At 59.4% G+C, this 24,958-nt stretch overlaps 1 protein-coding gene across 1 annotated transcript; it reads left to right on the top strand.

The window, feature by feature from the left end:
* NCS1 (neuronal calcium sensor 1) lies at nt 1–23,750 on the top strand. Its single transcript, XM_064468538.1, has 8 exons — nt 1–613; nt 15,754–15,778; nt 17,558–17,696; nt 18,197–18,275; nt 18,414–18,502; nt 18,818–18,895; nt 19,264–19,380; nt 20,120–23,750. The coding sequence occupies exons 1-7, from the start codon at nt 550–552 to the stop codon at nt 19,360–19,362; spliced, it is 573 nt and encodes a 190-aa protein (XP_064324608.1). The 5' UTR covers nt 1–549; the 3' UTR covers nt 19,363–19,380; nt 20,120–23,750.
* The last annotated feature ends 1,208 nt before the right edge of the window (nt 23,751–24,958 follow it).

Below are 24,958 nucleotides of genomic sequence, written 5' to 3'. Positions count from 1 at the left end.
CATTTTGCTCCGGGTTTTCCCTGCGGAACGGCTCCGGGGGGGGGCGGGGGGAGGCCTGGGATCCCCCTCCCACCCGGGTTCCCCGCGGTTTGGGGCGGTGGGGCCGTACCGGAGCCCCCCCTCCCCCCTTCCCTCTCCTCCATCCCACGGGGCGGGGCGCGCCGCCCCTCCGCGCCCCCGCAGCGCGGCCGCGGCCGCTCCGCGCTTGGCGGCGGAGGAGGGTGGGGAGGGTGCGTGTAACTAGGGACACGCACACAGACAGACACGCACACAGACACACGCAGGGCGGCCCTGCAGCGCCGCGCCGCTCGCCTTTGCGGCCAAACCCCGGCAACAAAGACACCCCCCCTCCCCACGCACCCCCACCCCCGCCCCACTCGGGTTCGCTGCCCGTCCCCTCCGCGGGATGTAGCCCGGCCGGGAGCTGCCGCCGAGGCACCGCAGCCCCCCCGCCCGTCCCCGTCCCTCCATGCCCCCGCAGTGAGGCCGGAGGCGGCGGGCGAGCCGGCGCTGCGGGCTCTGCCGGGGCTGACGGCGCTGCCGGCCACCATGGGGAAATCCAACAGCAAGTTGAAGCCTGAAGTTGTGGAGGAGCTGACCAGGAAAACGTACTGTGAGTACGGGCAGGGCCTGCCCGGGGGGGGGGGGAGCGGGAGGGACCGGGGGGCTGCGCCGCGGGGATGCTGCCGGGGGCGGGGGGGGGGGGGCGATGGGGCTCTGAAGGGGTCGCCGGGGTCCGCGGTCCCCCCCGAGGCGCGGTGCCGGCCCCGGCCCCCGGCTCGTCCCCGCCTTTGGAGCGGCGAGCCGGGATCTCTGCGGGCACCGGCGCTGCCGGGGCCGATCCCGGGGGAGGGCGCAGGCTCGGCCGGGCTTTGTTGCAAGAATTCAGAGCTTAGCTCGGGAGGATTAAAAAAAAAAACAACCACAAACCCACAAGGCGGTAGAGACAAGGAGAGGGGTAGGGAGCCAGGGAAACACTCTGTTTTCTTACAAAAACAATTCTCCGTGGCCTAATTCTTAAGCCTTCCGTAACCGTGGGACAAGGGCCGCATCCTGCCCGCCCGCTGTGCCCACCCGGAGCGATGCGCCTTTCTTTGCCTGACCCCCCTCTCCTGCCCCTGCTCGGAGCATCCTTTCTCCCGAGGCTGCCTGGCCCCGGGGTTTCGCCGCCAGGTGGGTACCCCGGGACTGGCTGTGGTGGTTGGTGTCCCCTCGCTGCTTCTCCCTAAACGGGGAGCCACACCGAGTGGGTGGCTTTCGAAGTTTGGGTGCGTTAGTTGCAGGGGTTTCCTTTGTTATTGTGCTCTGAAGTGGAGAGGAGAGCCTGACACCAGAGTTTAGTATTTTTCTAAATATCAATAAGTATCAATTTAATAACCTGATTTTCTAAGTGAGTGGCTTTCCCATCTGAATCTCCACTGTAATCTTATTAATGTGGTTAGCGCCTGAGCCATCGTGTTTTAGCAAAATCCGGTTTTTTTCTGAAGGGTGCATAAAGGAAACAAAGGCTTTGGTGGTTCAAGTTTGCCTCTCTGCTCGCAGGTCAGAGATATCCCCCCTTTGCTTCGCCGGAGAACTGCTAACGTGTAGCAGACCTGCGAGCTCTCCCTGCTGTCATTGCTGCAGTCCCACGGCAGCGCTTACCCAAAAAGGCAATAGATTAGGATGCAGCAAGTTCTCCCATATGGAGGAGAGGCAATACTGGTGCATTGCACAACCCTACCTACACGCGGGGTTGCTCTCTGGTCGTGGCACAGCCGGGAGCAGGCAAGAGGAGGGCAGGGTGCGGGGGGCATGCCCGTATAGCCGAACTGTGAGTGATGGTGGTAGGAGAGGTTGGGGTACCCTGGCTGGGCTTCCTTGAAGCGGCTCAGGGGGAAGAAATAGTGAGAATATGGCAGTACGGGCTGGGCACAGACCCCAGCTGGAGCTGAGCCCTGCATTTCGGTTGTCCTCACCGCAGCTGTGACCCACGGCGGGTGCAGCCACGCTGGGCCGGGTACAGTTATTCATAGAATCACAGAACGGTTTGGGTTGGAGGGACCTTAAAGATCACCTGGTTCCACCCCCCTGCCATGGGCAGGGACACCTTCCACCGGACCAGGTTGCTCAAAGCCCCGTCCAACCTGGCCCTGAGCGCTGCCAGGGATGGGGCATCCACACCTTCGCTGGGCAACCTGGGCCAGTGCCTCACAGTGAAGAATTTCTTCCTTATATCTAATCTAAACCTATCCTCTTCCAGTTTAAAGCCATCACCCCTTGTCCTGTTACTCCGTGCCCTCATAAAAAGCCCTTCTTCAGCTTGCTTGTAGGCCTGTTCAGGTACTGGAAGGCTGCAATATGGTCTCCCTGCAGCCTTCTCTTCTCCAGGCTGAACAAGCCCTACTCTCTCAGCCTGTCTTCACAGGAGAGGTGCTCCAGCCCTCTGAGCATCTGCGTGGCCTTCCTCCGGACTCGCTCCAACAGGTCCATGTCCTTCTTATGTCAGGAGCCCCAGAGCTGGATGCAGCACTGCAGGTGGGGTCTCACCAGTCTGGAGCAGAGGGGGAGAATCCCCTCCCTCGCCCTGCTGGCCACGCTTCTTTGGATGCAGCCCAGGGTACGGTTGGCTTTCTGGGCTGTGAGCACACATTGCCAGCTCACGTTGAATTTCTCATCAACCAACAGCCCCAAGTCCTTCTCAGGGCTGCTCTCAATCCATTCCCTGCCCAGCCTGTTTTTGTGCTTGGGATAGCCGTACTGCAATCGCCTGCTCGGTTTGCAGCCGCTGTGACAATCCCATCTCCAATGGAGAGGGATCTGGGAAGAGCTGGCCTCAGCACAGCACTGTCTGCTTGTGATCTCATGTGCTTTCTGCACCCTTAGGGCAGCTCCTCCCTGCGCAGGGAAGGTGCCGACCCCAGTGGGGCTGATGGTGGGGCACAGGGGCAGCGATGCCCCGTGTCTTACCGGCAGCAAATGCCAAGCAAATACAACACTGGTGAAACCATTGTCTGTAGGCACGTGGATGCCTCTTTCTGGATGAGGCCAGCAGAGGTTCATTGCCTTTTGAATCACTTAATTCCCAACTTTCCGCTCCTCTCTCTTGGGTGTCCTCCCCTTTCCACTGCACCTCCTCCGAAAAAGACTCCGGTCCTCTGATTGCTCCATTGATGAGTTCCCACCCTGCCTGGGGTTTTGCCTACCCACACCAGGCCTCTTGCTGCCTCTTTTTCAAGGTGCACCAGACCCATGTACCTGTGCAGGTGAGGCAGCAGCGCCCAGGCAGCCGTGCCGCAGGGCAGCACGTGGCCCTTCACATGGCCGGAGCATGGTGCAGCATCCCAACGTGTCCCGGCAGCATGCGGCCGGCAGTGCGATGCCTGTCGGGGAGAGCTGTCGCTAATACCAGGCTCTGTTTGTTGAGCTCTGCTCGTTCCACCTCTCGTCTCTGGGATTAATTACTTTTGCTGAGTGTTTCTGCCCCTTTTCTGCAGCTGTCAAGGCGAGCGCGCGTTCCCCTGTCTGGCGAAGCACTTCACAGGGCCCTCCCAGGCACGTCTGAGAGCCTCTGATTTATCTTCAGACCCTGGGAGATTGGAAAGATATTAATTTCCTTCTGCCTTTCGGGGAATCCAGGCAGAGGAGATGCAGGTGGGAGTGCAGGGTGGCACTGAGTGCAGGGGGACAGGGTGTCCAGACCCCTGTGCTGTGGCTGGTGGACCAGCTCAAGCAGGGGATAGTCGTACCCACAAATCCATGGCATACTCAAAGATTTCTGGGGGTCAGCTTGGGAAAGGTTTTACTCCACAGCACTGTGCTGTTTCGGCACCTTTCTGGCAGACTGGCGACAACCATCCTTCGAAGAGCATCCCCGGTCCGTGGCTGCCCTTCCCGTGTGCTGGCTGCCACATTACCGAGCGGGCGCTGGCCCTGCCTTGCGCGTGGTGCTGTTCTGCAGCACATCTGGGCAGGTGTCTCCGGGAGCCCATAACTGGCAGCTAATGACAGGGGACCCACTTTTGTCCCAGGGAGGTTCCCATGGCAGCGTGAGCCAGGGCTGCAGTACGCGAAGGGTTTCTCCCATGATGGGATTTCCTTCCGTTGCATCATTCTCTGTTTGCGTGATTTCAAAAGAAAACGAAGCAAATAACAAAAAGCCCCTTCTTGGTTCTGCTGGGATCGGTGGGAGGGGGAGACTTCACCCCCTCTCCCCACCCCTCATGGCTTTTGTACAGATTTATCACGTCTGTGGGACGCAGAGGACCTGCAGCCTGCGCCACGTCCCCTCAGTGCTTTTCCTATGCCTGGTGGCTTCTTGTGACCCCCAGCCACTGTCCCCTCTAGTGTCACCATCTCCTATTTGCGGTGTTTCCCTGGCCCTGTCTCAGTCGCAGCAGTCTTGAGAGAAGCAGCCGGGAGAGGGGCGCGGGACCGCTCGCGTGCCAGGGCAGTCACGGGCCTGCTGCTTGTGCTGGGGGTGCTGCAGGGTTGCCATCAGGGGCCTCCATAGGATGAGAAAATTATTTCACTGCAGGTATTCAGAGCAGGTTGTCCTGGGTCCTGCTGGGAACCGGACACGGAAGGGCAGGAGCCTGGACACCTCGTCTCTTGGCTCCCCTCCCCACTCCACTCCCAACTTATGGTGCCGGGGGCCAGATTTTAATGGCACTTGGACACCTAAAGGTGCAGAAGGACATCCGAGGGCTTCTTTGAAGTGCCGGCTGCCCAAGTCCTGTTGATTTGGACCCAACACCATGTGCCTTTTAGCATCTCTGGGCACCTGAATGCCCAGGAATATCTGGCAGTGCCCAGCTCACCCGTCTGCCAGGCGCTGGAGTGGCGCTGGCAGGGAGAGCCCGGCTGTGGGACAAGGATTTAACCTTCCTCAGAGGCCAGGCTGGTGCCGTACAGGAGCATGGGGGGGAAGCCAACACTACGTGATAATAATAATAATGAATAATAAATTATGTAATTCCTTGTACTTCCATAGAACCTTTCATCCAAAAGCTCTTAAAGTGCTTTGTAATAATTAATTTATTCATTTTCCCGATGCCCCATCGAGGCAGCTTGGAGAGGTAGTTTTGGCCGCTGTGTGTTTTGTCCCAGGAGGTAATAATGCCTGAAACTCGAAGGAACCATTGTCCTCCCTGGATCATGTCTGTCGGCCCCTCTTTGGTGGGTATTTAAGCCTGGGCTTGCTTGGGCCAGGTGCTTACGGCTCAGCGCCATGGTGGGATTTGGGGTTGTGCTTAGGAGCCTTGCGGGGCCACGGTCAAAGGGTTCTGCTAAGCTGGAGATTTATGAAGGTCCTGGGGTGTCGCTGCTCCTGGCAGCCTGCGTACAGTTGTGTACGGTGCATGTGTGCAGTTGTGGGTGCAGAATATGTGCTGTGGGTGGAAATGAATTGACGGGGAGAGAAATTGGGAGAGAAATGCAGTGCTCAGTGTCCCTACTTGCAGCAGCGCTCCCAGGCCAGCCCAGCCACAGCATTGGCCACCCTTATAACCATGAAACAGACTTAAAAATAGTTTTTTTCAGACGAACATGTTTTAGCTCTTTTTTTCAGTCATTTTGGGGGGGTTGGATTTCAGGGTTCACTTTTCCTAACTATTGCCCGTGTCTAGATCTACTAACGCCGTATTTTTTTTTAACGCCAGCTGCAATAGCCGTGCAATCTGGTGCACTCGGAGCCATGTAGGTGCAGTGGCATTGCTGCCGGGACCGGGTGCAGGGTCAGGACGATGGTCCTCATGTTCCGGAGGCTGCAGCAGGGCTCTGATGGAGGTGTGGGAGCCACGGCGAGGATGCCAAAACAACACCCGCGGTGCTGGGAGGCCTGGGCTGCAGAGTGGGCGCGGGAGAGGAAGATGCTCTTTTCCCAAGAACCACGTCCCACCCACTGTGATCTATTTTGTGGATTTTAAACTCACTCTGGCATCATCATTTTCTGCTCTTTTACAATAGGCTTCAAAATTGGCTCTGTTGCTCGACAGTAATGCATTGAATTAATGGGCATTAGTTTAAGAGCAAACTACAAACATATTGATTTGTAGTTACGGGGGTATGTAGTGGCGGGTTGAATGCTGCAGGAAAGGAAAGAAAGTTCTCCAATTGCAGCAGTTTTCAGCCAGGAAAATGGTTTGGTTCCTCGCTGGGAGCATCAGGTTGGGGGCTTTGCTCCGTTGTGCCACCCTGCTGCCTGGAAAATGTGCCGGCTGGGGCGGTGGGCAGGAGCAGAGGGGCAGGCGGAGCAGAGGAGGGACCTTGGTGACTCCCTGCTGCTGGTTTATTTTTAGCCTCTGAAGCGTTTGGCCCCGGGTGCTGGGTTTCTCTGCCAGGTTGGTTCATGTAAATCCCTCCTGTTGCTCATCCAGCAGAAAGCGGGGCCAGGTTGTTATGCACCTCTTATCCCTTGGTGGTAAATACTGGAGCCCCGAAGCCAGGCTGAAATGCAGCTCCCTGCCTGTGTCTGGCAGCTGCCTGCGTTCGCCTCTGCAGCACCAACCCCGTACCCCTCGGCTCCGCTCGGCCCTACGAGCACCTGTTTTGGGGCTGCCTGTGCAGCCATGGGCAGAGAGCTGGTGGGCAGGATCCCACCCTGGAGTGGGAGCCCTGCGGGACCTGCTCGTGGCAGAGGGGCACCGGGGTGCCGAGGCGGGGGCACGCCCGGTGTGTAAAGCTGAGGCTGGGCTGCTGCTGGCTGGTTGACCCGGTGAGCGTGCCTGCCTGCTCCGAGCGCTCTGGGCGTGTCATAGGAGTTGCAGGACCCCAAAAGGGAATTTTTGGCGGGAGGAGGAGAGCACCTGCCCAAGCACCCTGCAGATGCACTGGGGACAGGGGAACAGAGCGGCTTTGCTGTCCCAGGGGTCTCTAGGGGAGGGCGATGGGCAGGATGCACCAGAGGGATGCCCAGGGGCTGGCTTTTTTTTGAGGCCTGGTTTTACTGCAGCCACGTGTAACCCAGAGCCACGAAGGTGGCAGCTGCGGTGCAGGTTCACTGTGAGCTCGACGGGGACCTGATGCGCTGCCTGCGGAGGGCTGCAGTGGTCTGGAGGGCATCTGCAGCCCCTTCCCCAGGGAGACCCCAACCTGCTCCTAACAAATCTCATGTCTGGGTACCCCACGTGTGCAAGGACCTGGTGCTCTGCAGGTAAAGGCAAGCGAAGCAAGTTTTGGGGTATCAGAAGCAAGTTTTGGGGTGTGTCTGCAGTCCCTGGGATGTGCTTGTAATGCCGGGGTAAGATGTGACCAAGGGCCCCTGAGGCTCCCTCTGCGGCAGAGCGGAGCAGCCATCCCTGCCAGCCGCACTCACGCTGCTGCCTGCTGCTGCTCAGGCATCAGAAGAATCACATTTCATTTATCCCCTGACATGTTAATGGATCTGCTTAACCACTCTCCTGACCTTTGCTGCTGCCGCTATAATTAAGGTTGTGAAACAAGAAGCTCTGAAGGCATCAAAGGAAGCGGCTGTTTCAGGGAGGAGCCCGCAGACGCGCTCGCTCCGTTATCGGGGTGACATTTGTAGGGTTGCTTTGTTCCTCCCTCCTCTCCTCAGCCTCCCGGGTCTTCTAGGGGCTGGATGGGAAAGGGAGCCAGGGTGCGTGCGCTGCTCCCCTGCCTGCAGGGGTGGCTGGAGGTGCTCAGCACAGTGCATGGTGACCGCTGCTGTGGTTCCTCGGCAGCCGCTGCTGCAGGTTCCCCAGCCTGTTGGTGCTGGCATGGGGCTTGTTCCCCACACCTCCTGTGCGTTGTTCTCCCTTCAAGGCATGTTTTTGGTTTCTACATAGAAGGAGGGCTGCCTGTGCTTCGTCCACCCATGTTTCTTCAACATCTCCTGATCGATGGCTGGACCCCATGGAGATGCCCTCGGTGTCCCTGCTACCACCCACAGAGGGGCAGGTGTTTGGTGCCTCCAGCACCCTCTGCTTTGGCAGCCCTTGGCAGAGGGGGCAGAGGCGAGGCTTTGCCCTGCAGTGTCCTTCTGACCTTCCCTTGGCTCCAGGGTCTGATGGCTGAGTCACAGAGACTTCCCTCCCCTCCCTGCGCTGGGTCTGGAGGCGAGTTTTCTCCTCTGCTCAGGGCAGGAACCACTCCATGGGTTGGAGACAGCACCTCGGAGTGCCAGGCCACGCCAAAATCCCCATAGCCAAGGGGAGGATTGAGCAGGGGGACAGGGGACCACTGCCCCCTGCACGGCCAGGGCTGGGGGGCTGCTGCATTCCTGCTCCCGGCAGCACTGGGGATGCTGTGCCCCACCTTGGGGCGTCGGCTCGTGGGGAAGCCAGGATTAAATCCAGTCCGGGATAGACCTGCCACAGCTGTCTCTGCTCCTGCTGTTGGCATGTTTCAGTGTGATTCATTAATTTCCAAATGAAGGCACTGTCCTTTCCCCTTCCTTTGCTGCAAAGAGTGACTGCTGCTTTTTCCTGAACCCAATTTCCAAAGCCTAACGTCGGGCCCTTAAATATTTAATAAAGTCTAAAAAGGATTTCAACTGCATATTGGCTTTCCTGTTGGTACCAGCCCTGGGGGAGATGAGAGCAGAGCTGCCTCATGGACCTGTTTATCCAGTCTGGGAGCAAGACACCACTAATGGCAACCGCTGGCAAGAATAGTGCCAAATGCACATGCAGTTCCCTCCACATATTGCTTCGTATCTCAGCAGTAACAAATGACATCAATAACAGCGTCAAGCTTGTGCTCTGAAAGTCATGGAGGCTCCCAGACCCGCTGTGATGCTGGCGATGTCTGTGTCTGATGGGGGAGAAGCCAAACCGAGCGAGTGTGCAGGGAGATGGGCGAGCTGGGGTGGGGATGTCCCGCTCCGACAGGTAGGCAGCTCCGGCTGTGGCGGTGCCTGCGCGGTGACGCTGCTCCGACATCCCTTTGCGATAGGATGCTGCGAGGACGGGCACCCCCACGGGGACACCCCCAGCGCATGGGCGATGCAGCCGGCAGCGGGGACGGGACGCTGCTGGGGTGCGCGGCGCTGGGACGGGCACGGTGGTTTGGGCAAGCTGCTGCTGGTCATCGCCAGGAGCAAAAGAAAATGTCATCGGGCAGGCTCTTGCCGTGGTTGTTTCCATGGGGGGGGGTGACCCTGGTGCTGCAGCTGGGTTTTGCCAGGGTCACGTTTTAACACTGCTTCCCCAAAGCTAGCCCTGCGCTGTCCCGCGAGCCGGAGCAAAGCCTAGCCCCGGCATGGTCTGGTAGCCCCGAGCTGGGGCCAAGCCCCGACAGAGGGCAGGAGGATGGCGTGCTGTGTAATGTGTAACCAGGACACTGGTTACATATTTAAACCTGAATTTTAATGAGACCAAGTCATCAGGGCCAAAGAGCCCGCATTTCCGAAGTGCTGATGTGCGGCATACCTTAAAAATTACTGTCATTGAATGGGGACCCGGGTGAGCTCTCAGGTGCCCCGAGATGGGGTGAGGGATGGTCCCAGGGGAGGACTGAGCCCGCGGCAGCCTGGGGGGCTGTTTTCACCCCTTTGTGCCTCCAGCAGTACAGCTCCTGCAGGCACTGGGCTCCGTGCCGGGGGTTTTGTGCCAGAGCCGGGGGAGTGTGTTACTGGGGCAGTCCCATGCCCATGTGCCAGCCAGCCCTGGGGGCCAGGGGGTGCTTCCCCCCTGTGCCCCCCTGTGCCTCCCCGAAGCCACCCAACAGTTCAGGCTGCCGGAGATCGTCCCAGACAGCCCCGGCATGTGGTGGGTCCTGCGTGTGGGGCCCCCTTCCTCTCCCCATGGGGAGAAGCCTGTTCTGCACCAGGGGGATGCTGCCCAGCGCCCGTTTGGGGGCTGGATGAGGCCCCACAGCTACAGCGCTCGGTACCTCCAACAGCTTGAGCTGCTGCTGTTCTGTTGGCTGCCTGTTTTGTAGGGACAAGGCCTGAAACTGGTAATGACTGCGCAGGTTACGATGCAGTTACCCCGGGTAACCCGCTCTGCAGGGCGGGGGGCTGGCGCTGGGGGTGGGTCCATCCATGCATGGGACCTTTGTGGGTCCGTGTTTGCAGGAGCAAGGTGTGACGTCTGCACGGAGTATCTGTTCAGACGGCTGTACTGAGCCCTGTGGTCGCTCTGTGGGGACCAAGGGCTCATTCTGGGGTGGGTGTTTGTTCGGGCTGTGGTGCTGACCCCCAAATCTGGGTCCCCGGGGCAAGGACTGAAATCCGAGCAAGTGCACGCACGCGCTGCTGAACCCTGTCACTCGCTCAGCAGGGACAGAGTCGGGAGCTTGTAACTGGTGAATATTAATGTTGTGATGATGTTGAAAGTGGAGTTTGTAACAGATTCGTGTTCAGACAATTCTTAAATATGTGTTTCTCAGAGGTAAGGGGTGGAGTGTGTTGGGCATAAATTGCAGGGTGTGCAGGGTTCACCCTGGAGAAGCGTGGTATTTTACACATGAGGGACCGATTAGTTCATGCGTGAGCGCCCCAGACATTCATCAGCACCCAGTAAGTTCATGCATGAGCACCCAATTAATACACACACAAGTGCACCATTAATTCACATATGAGCACCCGGTTGATTTATGCACGGGTGCCCCGTTAATTTGCGCTGGATCCCACACTGGTCTGTGCAGGAGCCCTGTGAGTTGCTGCATGGGTGCTAAATTAATTGGTGCATGTGCCCCCAGTCAGTTCGTGCCCAAGTGTCCAATTAATTTATGCATGAGCACCTGACCCATTCACACCTGAGTGCCCAATTAATACATGCACAAGTGTGTTATCTACTAATTACACTAATTTACATGAGTGCCCCGTTAGTTCATGCAGGAGTGCTCAGTGAATTTATGCGTGAATGCTCAATTAGTCCATGCATGAGCACCTGGTAAGTTCATGAGTCCCCAAATAATTTATGCATGAGCACCCAGCTGGTTCATGCATGAGTGCCCCTTTCATTCATGCCTCAGCACCCAGCTCGTTCATGCATGAGCACCCAATTAGTTCACCCAGAAGCACCCAAATAATTTATGCACGAGTGCCCAGTTAGTCCGTGCATGATCGCCCAATATATTTTTGCATGAGTGCCTGTCTAGCCCAGGCATGGGTGCCCAGCTAGGGCATGCATGAGTGCCCCATTAGTTCATGCGTGAGGCTCCACTTTGCTCACGTGGGAGTGCCCACTGCTCACGCACATGGGCGCCCCATTTGCCCTTGCTGGGTGCTGTGCTGAGCATCCACACCAGGTTTAGGCAGTCCCAAACCCGGACGGGAGCCCCAGTGCGGGGCGATGCGCCGGCTCCCCCAGACCGGGATGCACGGAGACCTGCGGGCACCCGGGAAGGAGCTGCTGCGAGTCTCTGGAGGAAATAAATGCTGCAGGACTGCCACTGCCACGCCTCGGCAGGTGATGCTGGGACCAGTCGCCCGTGGGTTAGTGGTGGAGCCGGTGGCCTGGCAGAGCGGCAGTGCCCTGCAGCGACGGGGGGAACCGCTCTGTGCCTGGAAATAATTAACCCTGGTTTCCCTGATAAGGCAGCGGTGCCCGTGGCCCTGTGGGATCAAGGTGCTGTCGCAGCGGCTGGAGCGAGGGGGCACATGCCGGGGCTCAGCCGAGACGCCCCGCTGGCTGCTGGGTGGGGATGGTGCGTGCCAAGCCGTTGGGAGCCTGAGCCCACACAAGGACAGGCCTGTGCCATGGCCGTGGCACACGGGGCAAGGCGGAGCGTGCACGTTCCCGCTCAGGATCTGGCACTGCAGCTGGGGCTAAACCCCTGCCCTTGCACAAATGGGGTGGCTGCAGAATGGGGGGGGCAGCACAAAAGAAAGCCGTGTGGGGCTGGAGCATCGTGTCACCTCATGCATCCCACCATGGCCAGGCGTCCCCAAACCATTCCGAATCCAGCCATCTCTCCGGCACTCCTTACTGCTGCCCTGTCCCCGCCACGGTGCAGCGACCAGCGAGCTCCCCCCTGGGCAGGGCGACGGATGGGGATTCACAGTCCCGGGTCCCTCCTCTCCTCACTGCCTGGCAAACACAAATTAATGGGCTTGAACACTGATTAACAGGAGCTGTTTCTTGCTGCAGTGGCAGCTGGGTGGTGGGAAGAGAGGGGGCACGCGAAGGGCGGGTGGTGACGGAGCTGTCAGTCCTCGCCTGTGCTGTTGGGGATTGATGGAAAGGTGGGGGTAGACAGTTGGGGGTTTTGGGTTCCGGTAGCTGGGAGGAGGGGGCTGGGGCTGCTTGCAGGGCAGTCTCTGCCCCTCTGTGCTGCATGAGATGTGACCGAAACCCTCCTCCCAGCTGTGATGGGAGCAGGGATGGACCAACCAGTGCTGCGAAGGGGCAGCGAGGGCCCGTGGCCACGGCTTGGCCATGCCAAGCAGCTCCTGTGCTGCTCCGGGGTGACTGCCCCTGCTGCCTGCACCTGCTGCCTGCTCCTGCCTGCAGTGCGAGCCCTGCACTCAGGCATTTCCCTGCGTTTTGCTAAGAGCAGCAGAAATAAAGATGCTGCTGGCACGAGCTGCCGTGCGCCGTCGTACATACGGGAGGGCATCTGTGGCGCGTAGCCGGGGCTCCCAGATTGGCAATGCCTCTTACAGCCTTGCAGTTCATAAGGAATACTAATACCCTGCCTTTATTTAGCACCTTTCATCCCCAAGGATCCCGGGGCACGCTGCATCCGCTAACAAGCTGCTAAGTGTGCTATTTATAGCCATCCCCATAGCGGCTGCGGGAATGGTGTCCCTGGGGAGCACGGCACGGCAGCTGAGCCCAGCTGCAGCCCCGGCTCAGCAAGGGCGCGGCAAGGGAGCCGGCCATGCTCCGGTGGGATGCTGCAATGGGGATGCTGCATGTCATCCCCTTGTCCTTGAGCGCTCGGGGTCAAATCTGGCTGAGGTTTATATCGCTGCAAATTGATTTGCATTGGCTCAGCATCATGCCGTAATCGATGCCGGGGGAGGGAAATGCAGCAGCCGCCGCTGCACAGGTACTTTCTCTGAGCTCAGCTTGGCTCTGCACACCAGGGAGCTGCAGAGGATGCATTGGGAGAGTGGAGGGACAGCCCTGCCCCTGCCTGTGTCCCCAACCCCAGGGCAGGCAGCTCAGCCTAGCCAGGAGAGTGGTGTGTCCCCAAGGCTTCCATGGCTGCGGGTCCCTGGGGTGGGGACAGGCATTAGCATCCCTAATCGGTGTCACTCGGAGTGTCACCACCCAGCGAGGTCGGAGCAGCTGGGAAGTGGCAGCCGTGGAGTCGTCATCTATCTCAAATCTGTAACTGCAGATACGGGGAGGCCCCCCCATACGCACAGCCCCAGCTTGCCCGGCCACAGCGACACTGGGCTCAGGGCCGTGGTGTTTCCCTGCTCCAGCAACACTCTGCCTCGGGGAGAGGGGAGATTTGATGGCAGCGGAGGGATGCACCCAGGGGTGGGTGGTTTTCTGCGGTCTGGGAGATGGGTCTGCGGTCCCACCCCAGGGCAAACCCCAGAGCTTTCCCTGGCACCCTGGGCAGGAGGAAGGGCACTGGTGCCAGTGCGCTGGAGGAGGGAGGAGGCTTTGCATGGCTCTGTTGCAGAAATGCACATTAACAAGTCCTACCTAGGGAGCCCTGTGCCAGATTTTGGGCTGGCACCTGAACAGTCCCCTCTGACAGAAAAGCCTCTCCTGGGAGCATCACGCGTCCTTCCTGTGGGCACGAGGGGAGCTGGCTCCATCCCTCCCCTCCTGCCCCAGCCCGATCGTGTAGTTCTCCTGTACTAAAAAAAGCAAAAATTTCTTAACTGTTTCCTGCTGCAGTTGAAAGGCAGCTCCCCGGCCCGAAATAGCGCATTGAGGGAAACACTGCTGAATGAGAGAGCAGAAGGTGATTTGCCTGGAGGGGCTGAGCCGAGCCCCAACCGCAGCCCTGGGCTGCTGCCATTGCCCCTTTCGCCTGCCCCGAGGGCTGCCCAAAGTCCTGCCGCTCACCCTCCTCCTCCTCCTCCTCCTCCTCCCACCCACCTTCATCGGTGCCTGCGGGCGATCAGGGCTGCAGAGCTGGTGCCTAGGGCATCCCCCGGGCGTCCTGGCTGGTGTCTCAGTGCTTGGGAATGTGTGCAGGGAAGCCTGTTTCTGTCAGAGACGTCACTCAACATCTCTCTTTTGTAAGGATGCTTCTGTGCAACTCTGTTTTTTTGGGATGGGAAATCCTTCAGGATCACCGTGACTGTTGTTTTTGTCCACCTCAGCTCTGCCACTGGACACAGGGTGTCCCTCCTGGCTCCCTCCTGCCAGGAGACCTCTGTCCTTTCCCCTGTCTACTCTCCTCCCCTGCCAAAACAACCCTCCAAATCCCTCCCGTGGTGTGGCTGAAGCCCTTGGTGACCTTCAGCCCAGGTGCTGAGCATCCCTGTACCCGCCTCCCCTCTCTGTCCCTGGGTGCTGCTGTTGATAGACATCCCGTGGCAGTACGGTGGGTGCTGCTGCCCTCCTGGCACGGCTGGTCCTGGCATGGCTGGTCCCGGCCCTTTGCCAGCTCCCTGGGAGGCAGGGGAGAAAAGCTGCCACCCCTCTGCCCCATGCTGAGCCCTTCCCTGCAGGGTTTGCAGGCTCTGTCCCTCCAGTGGTCCCCGGGCTGGGATGGAGGGACCTCCCGTATGCATGGGGACAGCCTCGGATGCAGCGATTCCTGCCCACAGGGACACGGGAGCCAGCACCCGCCCGGCTGCGAGGTGGGGGCCGGTGTGTGCCCCACCGCTGCCGCCTGCCAGCCCTCACCTTCTGCGCTCTGTGCCTTCTGCCAGGCACATCGTAAATCTTTCTGATGGAAAATTGCTTTCTTTTATTTGCCATCCAAGGTAATTGGCATCTGTTGATGTGTCTTAGGTCTCTGTTTTTATCATCCGTTTGCACATTGACACATCTCCACTCTGCCTCATTATCCCAGTGTGTTTCAGACCTATTGCTTTTTTATTATTATTTAGATGCACAATGCAAAGGAAATGACTAATAAGGCGGTTCCCCCCCACGCCCGCCTGCTGGCACCGGGCTCCCCACCAGTGTGCCGGCCAGGTACCGCTCCTGCAGTGGCACGCGTGGGGACGGGCACCAGCCCCCCGCCCCATCGGGCTCCCCGACATCCCACATCCCATTGGAGCCCTTCCTCTGCTGGGGACATTTGCGATATCAGCAGCTGTCCCCAGGCTGGGGATACTCAGGGCTGCCAATGCTTTCCATTTTCTAGCTTGTCACGTTCTTGGGGTTTCTCTGGAGCCTGGTGATGCTCCTTGGCATGGGTTTGATGATGTTTCTCCATGTGGTTCAGAGGCAGCTGGTACCTGGGGGTGCTGGCCCTGGGGCTGTACCCATGCCCACGTTCAGTGTGTTGGAGTCAGGGCTGGGAGGGTGCCTTCCCTAAGCTGCCTCCGGGCAGATGTTTTGGCAGATGTTTCCAGGGATGTTTTGGCTCTGGGGAGGTGGGAGGGCAGGGCTGGATCATCCTCAGACATGAGCCAGCCCAACCCATGTGTGGTCCATAGCATCTTGCAGCGATGGTGCTGCACTCCCCTGACAGGGAGCAAAACATCTTGGGGGGCTCCCTGGTTTCAGGGCCAGAGGGTCCCCAGCACCTGCAGCCCCAGCCCCATCGGCCGCCCAGGCTGGCCCAGGCTGTGCCTCGAAGGCAGGCGCTCGCATGCCAGTAACACATGGCAGCGCATGGACCCAGCGGGCCCTGGGGCATCGCCCAGGGGTCACTTACCTGAAGTGCAGAAGAGCAAAAACACTAAAATCCTTTCTCTTCTCTTTTCTTTTTCCCTTTTCCCGTTTTCTCTTACAGTTACGGAGAAGGAGGTGCAGCAGTGGTGAGTGTCCGGCGCTGCGGTGTGGGGGTGAGCTGCCGGGGTGCGGGGCTGGCGGGCGAGGGGGTGGGAGCTGGCAGTGCTCAGCAACCCCGCTGGCTGCACAGAGCAAGGGGGTGCAGGAGGGTGCGCCTGCTTTGGCTGCAGCCGTTAGCTCATTGAGGGGAGACCAGAAAATCGAGGTTTTTTTCTTGCACGCCTCATTTATGGTGCACGGTGGGACTTGGCTCTGGCTGCTCTCGGCTGCACATGTGGGACGGTGCACGGTTCCTCTTGCCTCTTCCCTCCCCGTATAGAGCGGCCACGGGGAGTGGGGATGTGGGGACCGTCTGGCTGGTGGCTGTGGCCTTGGCTGCGGGAGGCCGGTGCTGTCCCAGCACGTCCCTGTTTGCCGCGGGGCGCGCAGAGGCTGGCAGGGGCCTCGCCAGTAGCACGCTCTCACCCCATCCCCTCCGCCCCATCGAACACGACGCCCTAGAAGAGCCACCGGTTCCCTTTCATCTTCCTATCCCACCAGTCGAGGTTTGCTTTCTTTATCTCTTTCTCTCATCCTCCCCCCCTCCCTGCATGAGTCATAGATGCAGCAGCATGAAAAAGATGTCACCGGCACTTTGGTTTCCCACCTCGCCACCCCCTTCCCCTCCTCCTCCAGCCCTCGGCCCGCTGCAGCAGGCGCCTGACAGATCTGGGCGACGCGTTGCATAATGCTCACGCACCCCGCGTGGTCCCCGCGTGGTCCCCGCACCCACGGAGCCGGCGAGCCCCTTCCCTCGTGCCCTCCAAGGGCTTTGGGGGTGTTTAAGCACCGATGAGTTTGGGGAGATGCCTTGGGCTGTGCCACCCCGTGGATGCAATAACCCCGCCGTGCCCCCCGGCTCCTCTGGGCAGCTTTCACTTGGGATTCTGCAAAAAATGCCATTGCGGAGCCTCGGCTGCCCCAGGTGCTTCAGGCCGCTGTGCTGGTGGTTTTACCAGGGCATGGCTGCAGCATGTGCCGAGCGGTGAGCTGCAAACTGCCTGTGGGGTTGCTGTGGGTTGTGAGTCCCTCCGCTGTGGCGGTGCAGCGGCTCGGGGGAGCTCTCCCGGCTGTCTCTGTGCCAGAGAGCTGGTCCAATGTGCCTGATGTAGCGGGGCCATGCTGCAGCAGCGGAGGGGAAGGGGAGCTCTGGCCCTTGGGTGAAGCTTTCTGTTTGCAGCTTCTTGCTCAGGAGCTGTGTGCATCCAAAGTTCTGAGCAAGGGATCTAAACTCTCTCCTGCTGGCCCTGTGGTGGCTTCAGGGCCGAGCAAGGCATCACCTGCCCCAGCATCTCAGCCTGCAGCGTGGCTGTGCTGGCGGGAGGTGGCTCTGTGCAGAGGGATTTTTATTTTAAAGGAGGTTTAAAAGACTCTCCCGGGTGCTCCTGGCTGGGCGGTGGGTCCCTGTCCCCTAAGAGGTCCTGGACAATGTTCAACAGGAGCCTGGTTGTGTCTCCATTGCCACTTCTGGGCTCGCAGTGGGGTTGGAGCAGTGCGGTGGGCACTGCTCAGTGTCACCGGTGCCGCTCGCTGCTTCTCCAGGCTCTCCCCGCCGCCATCCTCGCTGCAGTGCCCGCAGGGACCTTGTCCCGTGGGGCTGGGATGTTGCGGGTGGGAGATGTGAGCAACACGGGAGCACCCAGGGACCTTCCCGGCTCCAGCCCACCGCAGCGCTGGGGAGAGCCCTATCCCGGCTCCGCAGGGATGGGGGGCTGCTTTCAGTGGGGAGACCCGCCTGGTGCCCATCCTGTGCCCTTCCTCCACAGGTACAAGGGCTTTATCAAGGATTGCCCCAGCGGGCAGCTTGATGCCGCTGGCTTTCAGAAGATCTATAAGCAGTTCTTCCCCTTCGGCGACCCAACCAAATTTGCCACCTTTGTTTTCAATGTCTTCGATGAGAACAAAGTAAGCTTGCAAGCTGGGGGCATGGTCTGGGGGGGGGGGTCGAGGCCGGGCCCGTGGCCATGGTGGGATGGGTTCAGTAACACGACTGCGCGGCACCGGAGGAGCAAAATATTCCAGTGCTTCCTGGGGCGTGAAATTAAAGCGGCGCAGCTGTAGCAAGCGAGCCCCCGCGCTTATTTTAGTCGATGAGAGTCACGTGGGAAAAGGCGATGAAGTGGCAAGTGAGAGAGGAGAAACGCGACGTTTCGGTGCCGCTGACAAAAGCTCACCCACACGGTGCCCCCCGCGCTCCGGAGTCGCTCCCGCCGGGATGCTTGCCGGTGGGCTGGGCACGGCGGCCGGATCAGGCTGCTGGGGATAAATGCGCATCGCTCCTCCCACCCCGTTGCCTTTTCGGATGTGCCCCCTAAGAGCACCTGACATCAGGCACGCATAGGCAGGGAGGGCTTTGTGGGGCAGGAGTGGCAGCAGCACCCTCACCCCCTTCTTCCCCCCACCAGGATGGGAGGATCGAGTTTTCGGAGTTCATCCAGGCGCTGTCGGTCACCTCCCGGGGGACACTGGACGAGAAGCTGAGGTGTAAGTGCTCCCCATGGGATGCTGGTGGGCTCAGCCCTGTGAGGGGGTGGGGGGTGGCATGGGGGTGGTGATGGGGCATGTGTCTAGGGGTGGGGGGGGCTGCAGTTCCCAGCACCTTGGCGTTCCTCTGGTTTGCAGGGGCATTTAAGCTGTACGACTTGGACAACGACGGGTACATCACGAGGAACGAGATGCTGGACATTGTGGACGCGATTTATCAGATGGTGGTAAGCGGCAAGAGGGGTTGTGGGGCGAGCAGCCTCTGGGGGTCCCCGCTGGGCTGGAGCGTGGCTCTGCAGGGGAGAGGATGCTGAAGCACCCCCGATTCCCTCCCTGGGCTTTCTTGGTGGGGGGTTGTGTCCCTTGTGGCCAGGGCAGGGTCTGGATCTGGCCGCTGAGGACGGCTCTGGCAGGAATGCCAGCCCTCCGCACCCTGTCCTGATGCGGGGAGGGGCAGGGGCGAAGCGTGTGTCCTCGCCCGGGGACACTGGCCAGGCAGGGAGCAAGCGGGTGCGTGACTGGTTCCTGTCCTGCCACCACAGGGAAACACAGTGGAGCTTCCTGAGGAGGAGAACACACCGGAGAAGAGGGTGGATCGGATTTTTGCCATGATGGACAAGGTGAGGATGCTCTAGTTATTTTTTTTTCCAGGGGCCAAGGGATTTAGGAGGCAGCCGTGGGGCCCCTTGCCGCGTCTTGGCTCTTGCAGGTACCTGCTTGCCCTGGGGTCGCTGCAGACCCCTGCATCCCTCCGGGATCCCCGTATCCATTTCAGAGCACCCAAGGTGGCATTGTACCCTTCTGGCACTCCTCCCTGGCTGCAGGTGTGGGTGGTTTGATGGGGAAACTGAGGCTGTGGTGGTGGGGGGACCCGGATGGCTGTGCGGGGTGGTGTGGGTGCTGCTGGGGCCCCAGGGTGCTCGGTCCCGGGGTGCTTGGCATCTCCCTCGCCAGGGTGAAGCAGCACTGTAATGGGAGTGTTTTGCAGAATGCAGATGGGAAGCTGACGCTGCAGGAGTTTCAGGAGGGCTCCAAGGCTGACCCCTCCATCGTGCAGGCGCTCTCCCTCTACGATGGGCTCGTATAGTCCCGGGGCCGAGCGGCGGTGAGTGCGGCACGCCGGGGCCCGGGTGTGCCCCATCTCCCACCCACCTGGTGCCATTCCCACCTTCCCCAGGGGCGGGCGGCAGGTTCTCCTCTGTTGAAGCACCAAAGCAAGGGCATCCTTCCCAAATCCGGCTGGGGGGGATGTTGCCCCTGTACCAGTGGGTTCCTCCCAGTTGCTCCCCCGTCCACAGAGCACCCAGAACAGCAGCCCACGAGGATGCAGTACAAGCCGCCCAGCTGGCAGGCGTTTGCCTGCGGCACAGCTCACACTCTCGCCTGCACATGTGGCTGCAGAGGAAGCAGGGAGGCAGCTGGCGTGCTGGGGGCATGGGGATGCTCCGGAGAGATGTTATATTAACTCTTCTATTTATATTATATCTTATTATATCTTATTATATTATGCCCTGGAGCTGGCAGGGTTTGGCATGGCGGAGTCAGGGATGCTGTGGTTTGCAGCATCCTGGGGGTGCTGGGCTGAGCACCCCATGGTCCTCGCTATGCCCGGTGGGGCCATGCAGAGATGTCTCCTGGGATGATTTTGGTCATCACAATCTGGGCAGTATCTGTCCATGGGTGGTGGGGGTGTTTTTAACCCTGCTGGAGTTTTGAGCTTTACAAAACCATTACTGTGTTTCCAGCTTTGCTGTTCCAGCTGTGCTGGTATCGCACAAGATGGCTGCGGGGTTTTCTGCTCATCCTTCTTACCCGATTTTCCTTCTCCCCACCCTCCCCTGCAGATGCCTGGGGGAAGATGCTCTCTGTGCCATCTGACCACCGCCGTGCGAAGCTTGCCTGTCCCTCTCGGCCTTCCTTTCTGTTCCGCGAGCAAAGGATGCCCTCGAAGCGCGAGCTCACTCCCCCTCTCTGCACTCTGAACCAGCCGCTGCCATTTGCCAACTTCTGCTTTTTCCAAAAAAAAAAAACCAACCCGCGACAGACCCTGGTCTGAGCGGCAGCGAACGCCCGAGACTTCAAGGCCAGGGGAACGGGTTGAGCACCGCCGAAGGCAGAGCCCCGGCCTCCTCGCCCTCTTTGCTCCCCTTTCCTACGTTTTCGGATGGGACTGCAGATGCGCCGGCACCGGTGTGGTCCTCTCCTGGGAACCGGCCGGCTGGAGACAGAGCCCAAAGGTACTGGGGGGCCGTGCACCCCGGGGTGCTGCCTGCGCGGGGCGGCCGGGGAGCCGAGGCACCGATGGCGATTGGGAACACAGTCCTGGTGTCACCTGCGATGCCGCTGGCAGCCCGGCCCGGCTCACTAGGGATATTTTTTTTTTTTTGTGAGACAGTATTGTGCTTTTTCGTTTTTTATTTTTCTTTTTTTTTCCCTTTGGTGGAAAAAAGTGAGGCTTTTTTTAATACGCCTATCTCGACGATTGATATCCTTATTTATTTGTTGTAAATGTTGCTGCCGTGTTTAATCTCTCATGTGTGTGTCCGAACACCCAGGTGACGATATGTAAGGTTTACATGCTCGTACGCTATTGCGGGGCACCGGGAGCCTGCAATAATAATGAAGCCAAAAATCTGCCTTCCCCCCCTCCTCCCACCTCCCGTATCCTGAGCTCTGTGGGCTGGCTGCTGTTTTAAGGGGATGCTGTAGCTTCTGTTCCTCTTCCTGTTACCCCATTCCCTGCATTTTTCTGTTCAGCCTTCCTTTTGCAAGCTCAGCGAGGGCTCGCTCAGCCCTGGCTCTGAGCAGTCCGAGCCTGCTCCATCCCTCAGCCAGGCAGGGCAAGGAAACCACCGGGCACCAGAACATCCTCATTTCCATTTTTTTTTTTCATTTTCTCACTGCTTGAAAAAGTATTAATGGAGCTGAGAGTTGGGTTTAGCTTTCAAGCATATTCCTTTAATATTTTCTGTTTTGCAAATGGTGGGAAGGTCTGTTTGCACCCGGGGAGGTGGCTGTGAAGTAGCCCGTGTGCCAGCAGGGCAGAGGGGGCAGAGGGGATGCCCACGGGGACAGCTCGCTCCGTCCCCCCATCCCGGCTGGGGAGATGCAGCAACTCCTGCCTCGGGGGTGCTGGGGTGGGGGTTGCACAGCCTGGGGTGTCTCCTTATCCCCTTGCTCCTTGTTTAGGATGTTTTGCTGTAAACCAAGGGCATGGCCTCAAAGCGGAGCTGCTTGCGTGTGCCCTGGGGGAGGCGGAGGGATGGGGAAACACGCCTGGAGACACCTGAGCGTGGGGCTTGGAAATGGCCCCCATCCACGAGCGGTGCCCACGTGGCCTCTCCATCACCCACCCCCACTCCGGGGTGTGCCCAAGGAGGGCTCAGCCCCACCGGGACACGCACCGTTGGTGTCTCTCCCAGAGCACAAGCGTTATGTGGGTGCTGCTGCAGCTCCGTTTCCATCCACCTTGGCCCCTGCCCTGGGGAAGGAGAGATTTGCATCTCCTCGGGAGCAAAGTGCAAGTTGCCTGTGGGACCCCTAAAGCCAGCCGGGGTGCAAACCCCTCCTGCTCCGACGTGGTTTGTTGCTGGCCCAGCAACCCCGACGCCGCTCTCCCACCACCCTGGGGGCTCGCCCCTCCATCCCCGGTCCAGCTGATGGTGGTGGCATCTTTCCTCCCCGCTGTCTGCCGGCATGTCTGCAGCTCCCGCGGCTGAGCCCAGCCAGGGGACTGTCACCATGGCAGTGGGAGGTGACATCTGCATGTGGAGGATGTTCTCACAGGTGTCCCACAATGCAGGAGACAAGATGGTGCTCCAGCGGGGTCTGAATCCTCCCAGTGTGGCAGGGACGGACTCTCCAGCCAAGTGATGCTGGTCCTTTGCCATGCAGCCCCACTCCCCAGTTTCGGGGCTGTGTGCTGGTGGCACTTTCTGATACCCATAAAAATCCATCCTTCCCCATCCCCAAGGAGACCAACCTCATGTTCATGTGCAATATTTCTGCCTCTTCTGCAGTTCCTGCCCCTGAGGGTGCCCGTGTTTGATTTCTGGGGGCTCCTGGAGGGTGTCACCTCAATCCCTCCCATGGAAACTCCTTTTCCTTGATGCTTTGTGGCCAAAACGCAATTCTCTTGGGTAGATCTTTGCAGTGCCTCCAGCTTCTCTAACGCTCATCTGCCAGTCCGGTCCCTTCCCGGTGCCAGTTGATGTTGCGAATGAATGTGACACTGCTGTAATCGCCTCTGCTGATAAATGACGGACCCTGTGACGTTTGACATAATTCCCAGACAAAGGCAAACCTCATTTGCTCTGACGCTTTCCCCTGAAAGGCTTTTAATTTTCGGAGGCCCTGCCATGCTTTGAGCTCCATCAGTGCTCGCCGATGTCTCACTGGGGAGGCAGCCCTGCAAGGACAGCGGGTGTGTGGCCCCCGTCACGGGTGGGGTGAGGGACCAGCGTTGGCTTGGGAGAGCTTCAGACCCCAGAAATACCAAAATTCAGTGTCCACCAGGCCAGTGCTGCCATTGCTGCCAGCAACCTCCTGCTGCTGCTGCTGCTGCTGCTGCTGGCGGGCTGAGGGATGGAGCCCAAAGCCTTGTCCTCCCTCGCCCCTTGTTAAATATTTGCACATTAGGGAAAAAAAAGCAAAAAGGAAAAAGTTTTACGCCTGTATTCAAAAGCTCTGTGCCAGCTGTGAGGACCCTCTTGGCTTGGTAGCAGTGGTGAGTTTTCCCGGGCAGAGGTTGGGGCTGGCTCTTGGCCTGGGTCCCAGCGTGGGGTCTGTCCTGCCCCGCTCTTGGCATGCTGGGCGTCCCTGAGCAAATCATTTCGGCCCCAGTATTCCTCCCTGTCTGCAGATGTGGGGCTGTGGCTTGGATGCTTCTAGCCTCCCTTTGGGGAACACTGAGGGCCCCCAATTCCTGAACATCACCAGGATCTGCAGCTTCTCAGAACTGCTGAGAATAAGGCTTGAAGCGTCTCACGCTTGGAAATGTTGGCCTTAACCTCCTCGTGCCTCAGTTTCCCCATCAGCGAAATGGCCTGGGTGAGCCGTCCCCTCCGGAGAGCGATTCGATGCCTGTGCGCAGGGGAGCACGAGCACTGGATACAGCTCACGGCTGCGACCAGGCGGGTTTGGCAGAACCCACCGAGCATCAGGCACGTGCCGGGCGTGGGGCATGAACCGCTGGGACGGAGTTTACATCACCGAATAATTAATTTCGGTCTTCTTTTTACACCTGCTCATTATTAAAAATGAACAGCCAACAAGACCTGATTTGTTTCTGTTTATACTTGGGTCCCTGATGCCTGTCCGAAATAAAGCTGGCTGCAGCCCTGGCGACGGGAAGGGGACCCGAAGCACAGCCGGGCAGAGGCGAGGGTCCGGCCCCAGCGACTGCAGCGTGTCCCCCCCCACCTCTCATTTGTCCCCGTCGGTGTTGCCCCATTAAAATGCTGTGTCTGTACTTTCCTTTCTTCTCACTTTTCTGTTCGTGTGCTGACTGTTGCTGCTTTGTAACCGTCTTTCCTTCAGCTCTGGGGCTGGGCTGGGCTGGGCTGTTTCCCCCCAAGAGCAAGGACATGGGAGAAGGCTCTGGGGGCAGATTCCCCACCACCCTCTCATCACAGCACAAACCAGGACCCGAGAGAGAGAAGTGAAGTGAGTTTTTCCTCCAGAGCAACCTTTTAATTGCTGTGATTTGTAATGAGACGGGGCAGCCCCCAGGAGTGCTCCCCGCCAGCTTTGTGGAGGGGGTGTTTGCGTATGGGGGACCCCAGACCCCATTTGTGCTGGGTACCACCTGCATCTCACCCGACTGTGCAGAAGTGGGTGCCCGTCGGTGCCTGGCGCCCATGCCGGCAAGACATGGCATCCCAGTTGGGTGGGGGAGGTTGAGGCTGTGGGACCCCTGTCCCAGAGCCACTGCTCCCCCCGAGTGGGCAGGGATGCAAGTGGGTATCTGCCACCAGCTGCCATGGGGCTGCGCTAACCTGGGGGGTGGAAGGGTCTCGGGGTCTGGGGCTGAGCCCCACTTGGAGCAGGGCTGGCTGGCTTCAACACAGGGCTAGGCATGGCATGGGGGCAGCCAAAATCACTGGCAGAGCTGCCCTCTTCCCATATATTTAGGGTCAGGGGCATTCGGATGGGGTGAGTGGGTGACCTGCAGCCAGCTCGCTGTCCCATCGTCCCCAGCCCCAGGGTAAAGGCGGGGGTCTGGGGCATTTTGAGAGGTGCCACCCATCCTTCACAGGGGCACTGGAGGGGAGGGGTCCGACGGCTGGTGGCGGTGTGTGGCAGGGCAGGAGCAAGGGCTGGGGGGTAAAGGAGGGAGCCGATGGCCCTGGTCTCAGCGCACAGCTTGGGGATCTCCTTGCAGAGCAGTTTTGGGGTCTCAGTCACACATACCAGCCCTGACTCTGTTGCAGCGGTGCTGCAGGAAAGCTGTCCTTCCCTTCTCTCTCTCTGCTCCTGTGGCCACCAGCGCCGGGTTGGGTGCCGTGTCCCACGGGACCCCTGCCCGGGGTCAGCCGAGCCCCGGGCTGAGAAACAGCAGCTCCAGCAAAGAGCCTTGTTTGTAAAGATGAAGCCTGTTTGTGCGTCCGTGCCGGTGTCTCGGCTTGCATGCCCTGCTGCCTTGTCTTGAGATGAATTCAAGAGCAAACCAAGCAAACGAAACA

The sequence above is a fragment of the Phalacrocorax carbo genome, chromosome 18, assembly GCF_963921805.1.
Source record: "Phalacrocorax carbo chromosome 18, bPhaCar2.1, whole genome shotgun sequence".
Taxonomy (NCBI): Eukaryota; Metazoa; Chordata; class Aves; order Suliformes; family Phalacrocoracidae; genus Phalacrocorax; species Phalacrocorax carbo.
Note: the sequence above shows the minus strand (reverse complement) of the source record. Positions and strands in the feature narration are given on the sequence as shown.

Bases quoted from the DNA above. Each gene is read 5' to 3' on its own strand.
- NCS1 (XM_064468538.1), top strand. From the start codon at position 550: ATGGGGAAATCCAACAGCAAGTTGAAGCCTGAAGTTGTGGAGGAGCTG. The intron at 614-15,753 runs GTGAGTACGGGC...TTTCTCTTACAG, and splicing joins GCTGACCAGGAAAACGTACT to TTACGGAGAAGGAGGTGCAG. The intron at 18,503-18,817 runs GTAAGCGGCAAG...CTGCCACCACAG, and splicing joins ACGCGATTTATCAGATGGTG to GGAAACACAGTGGAGCTTCC.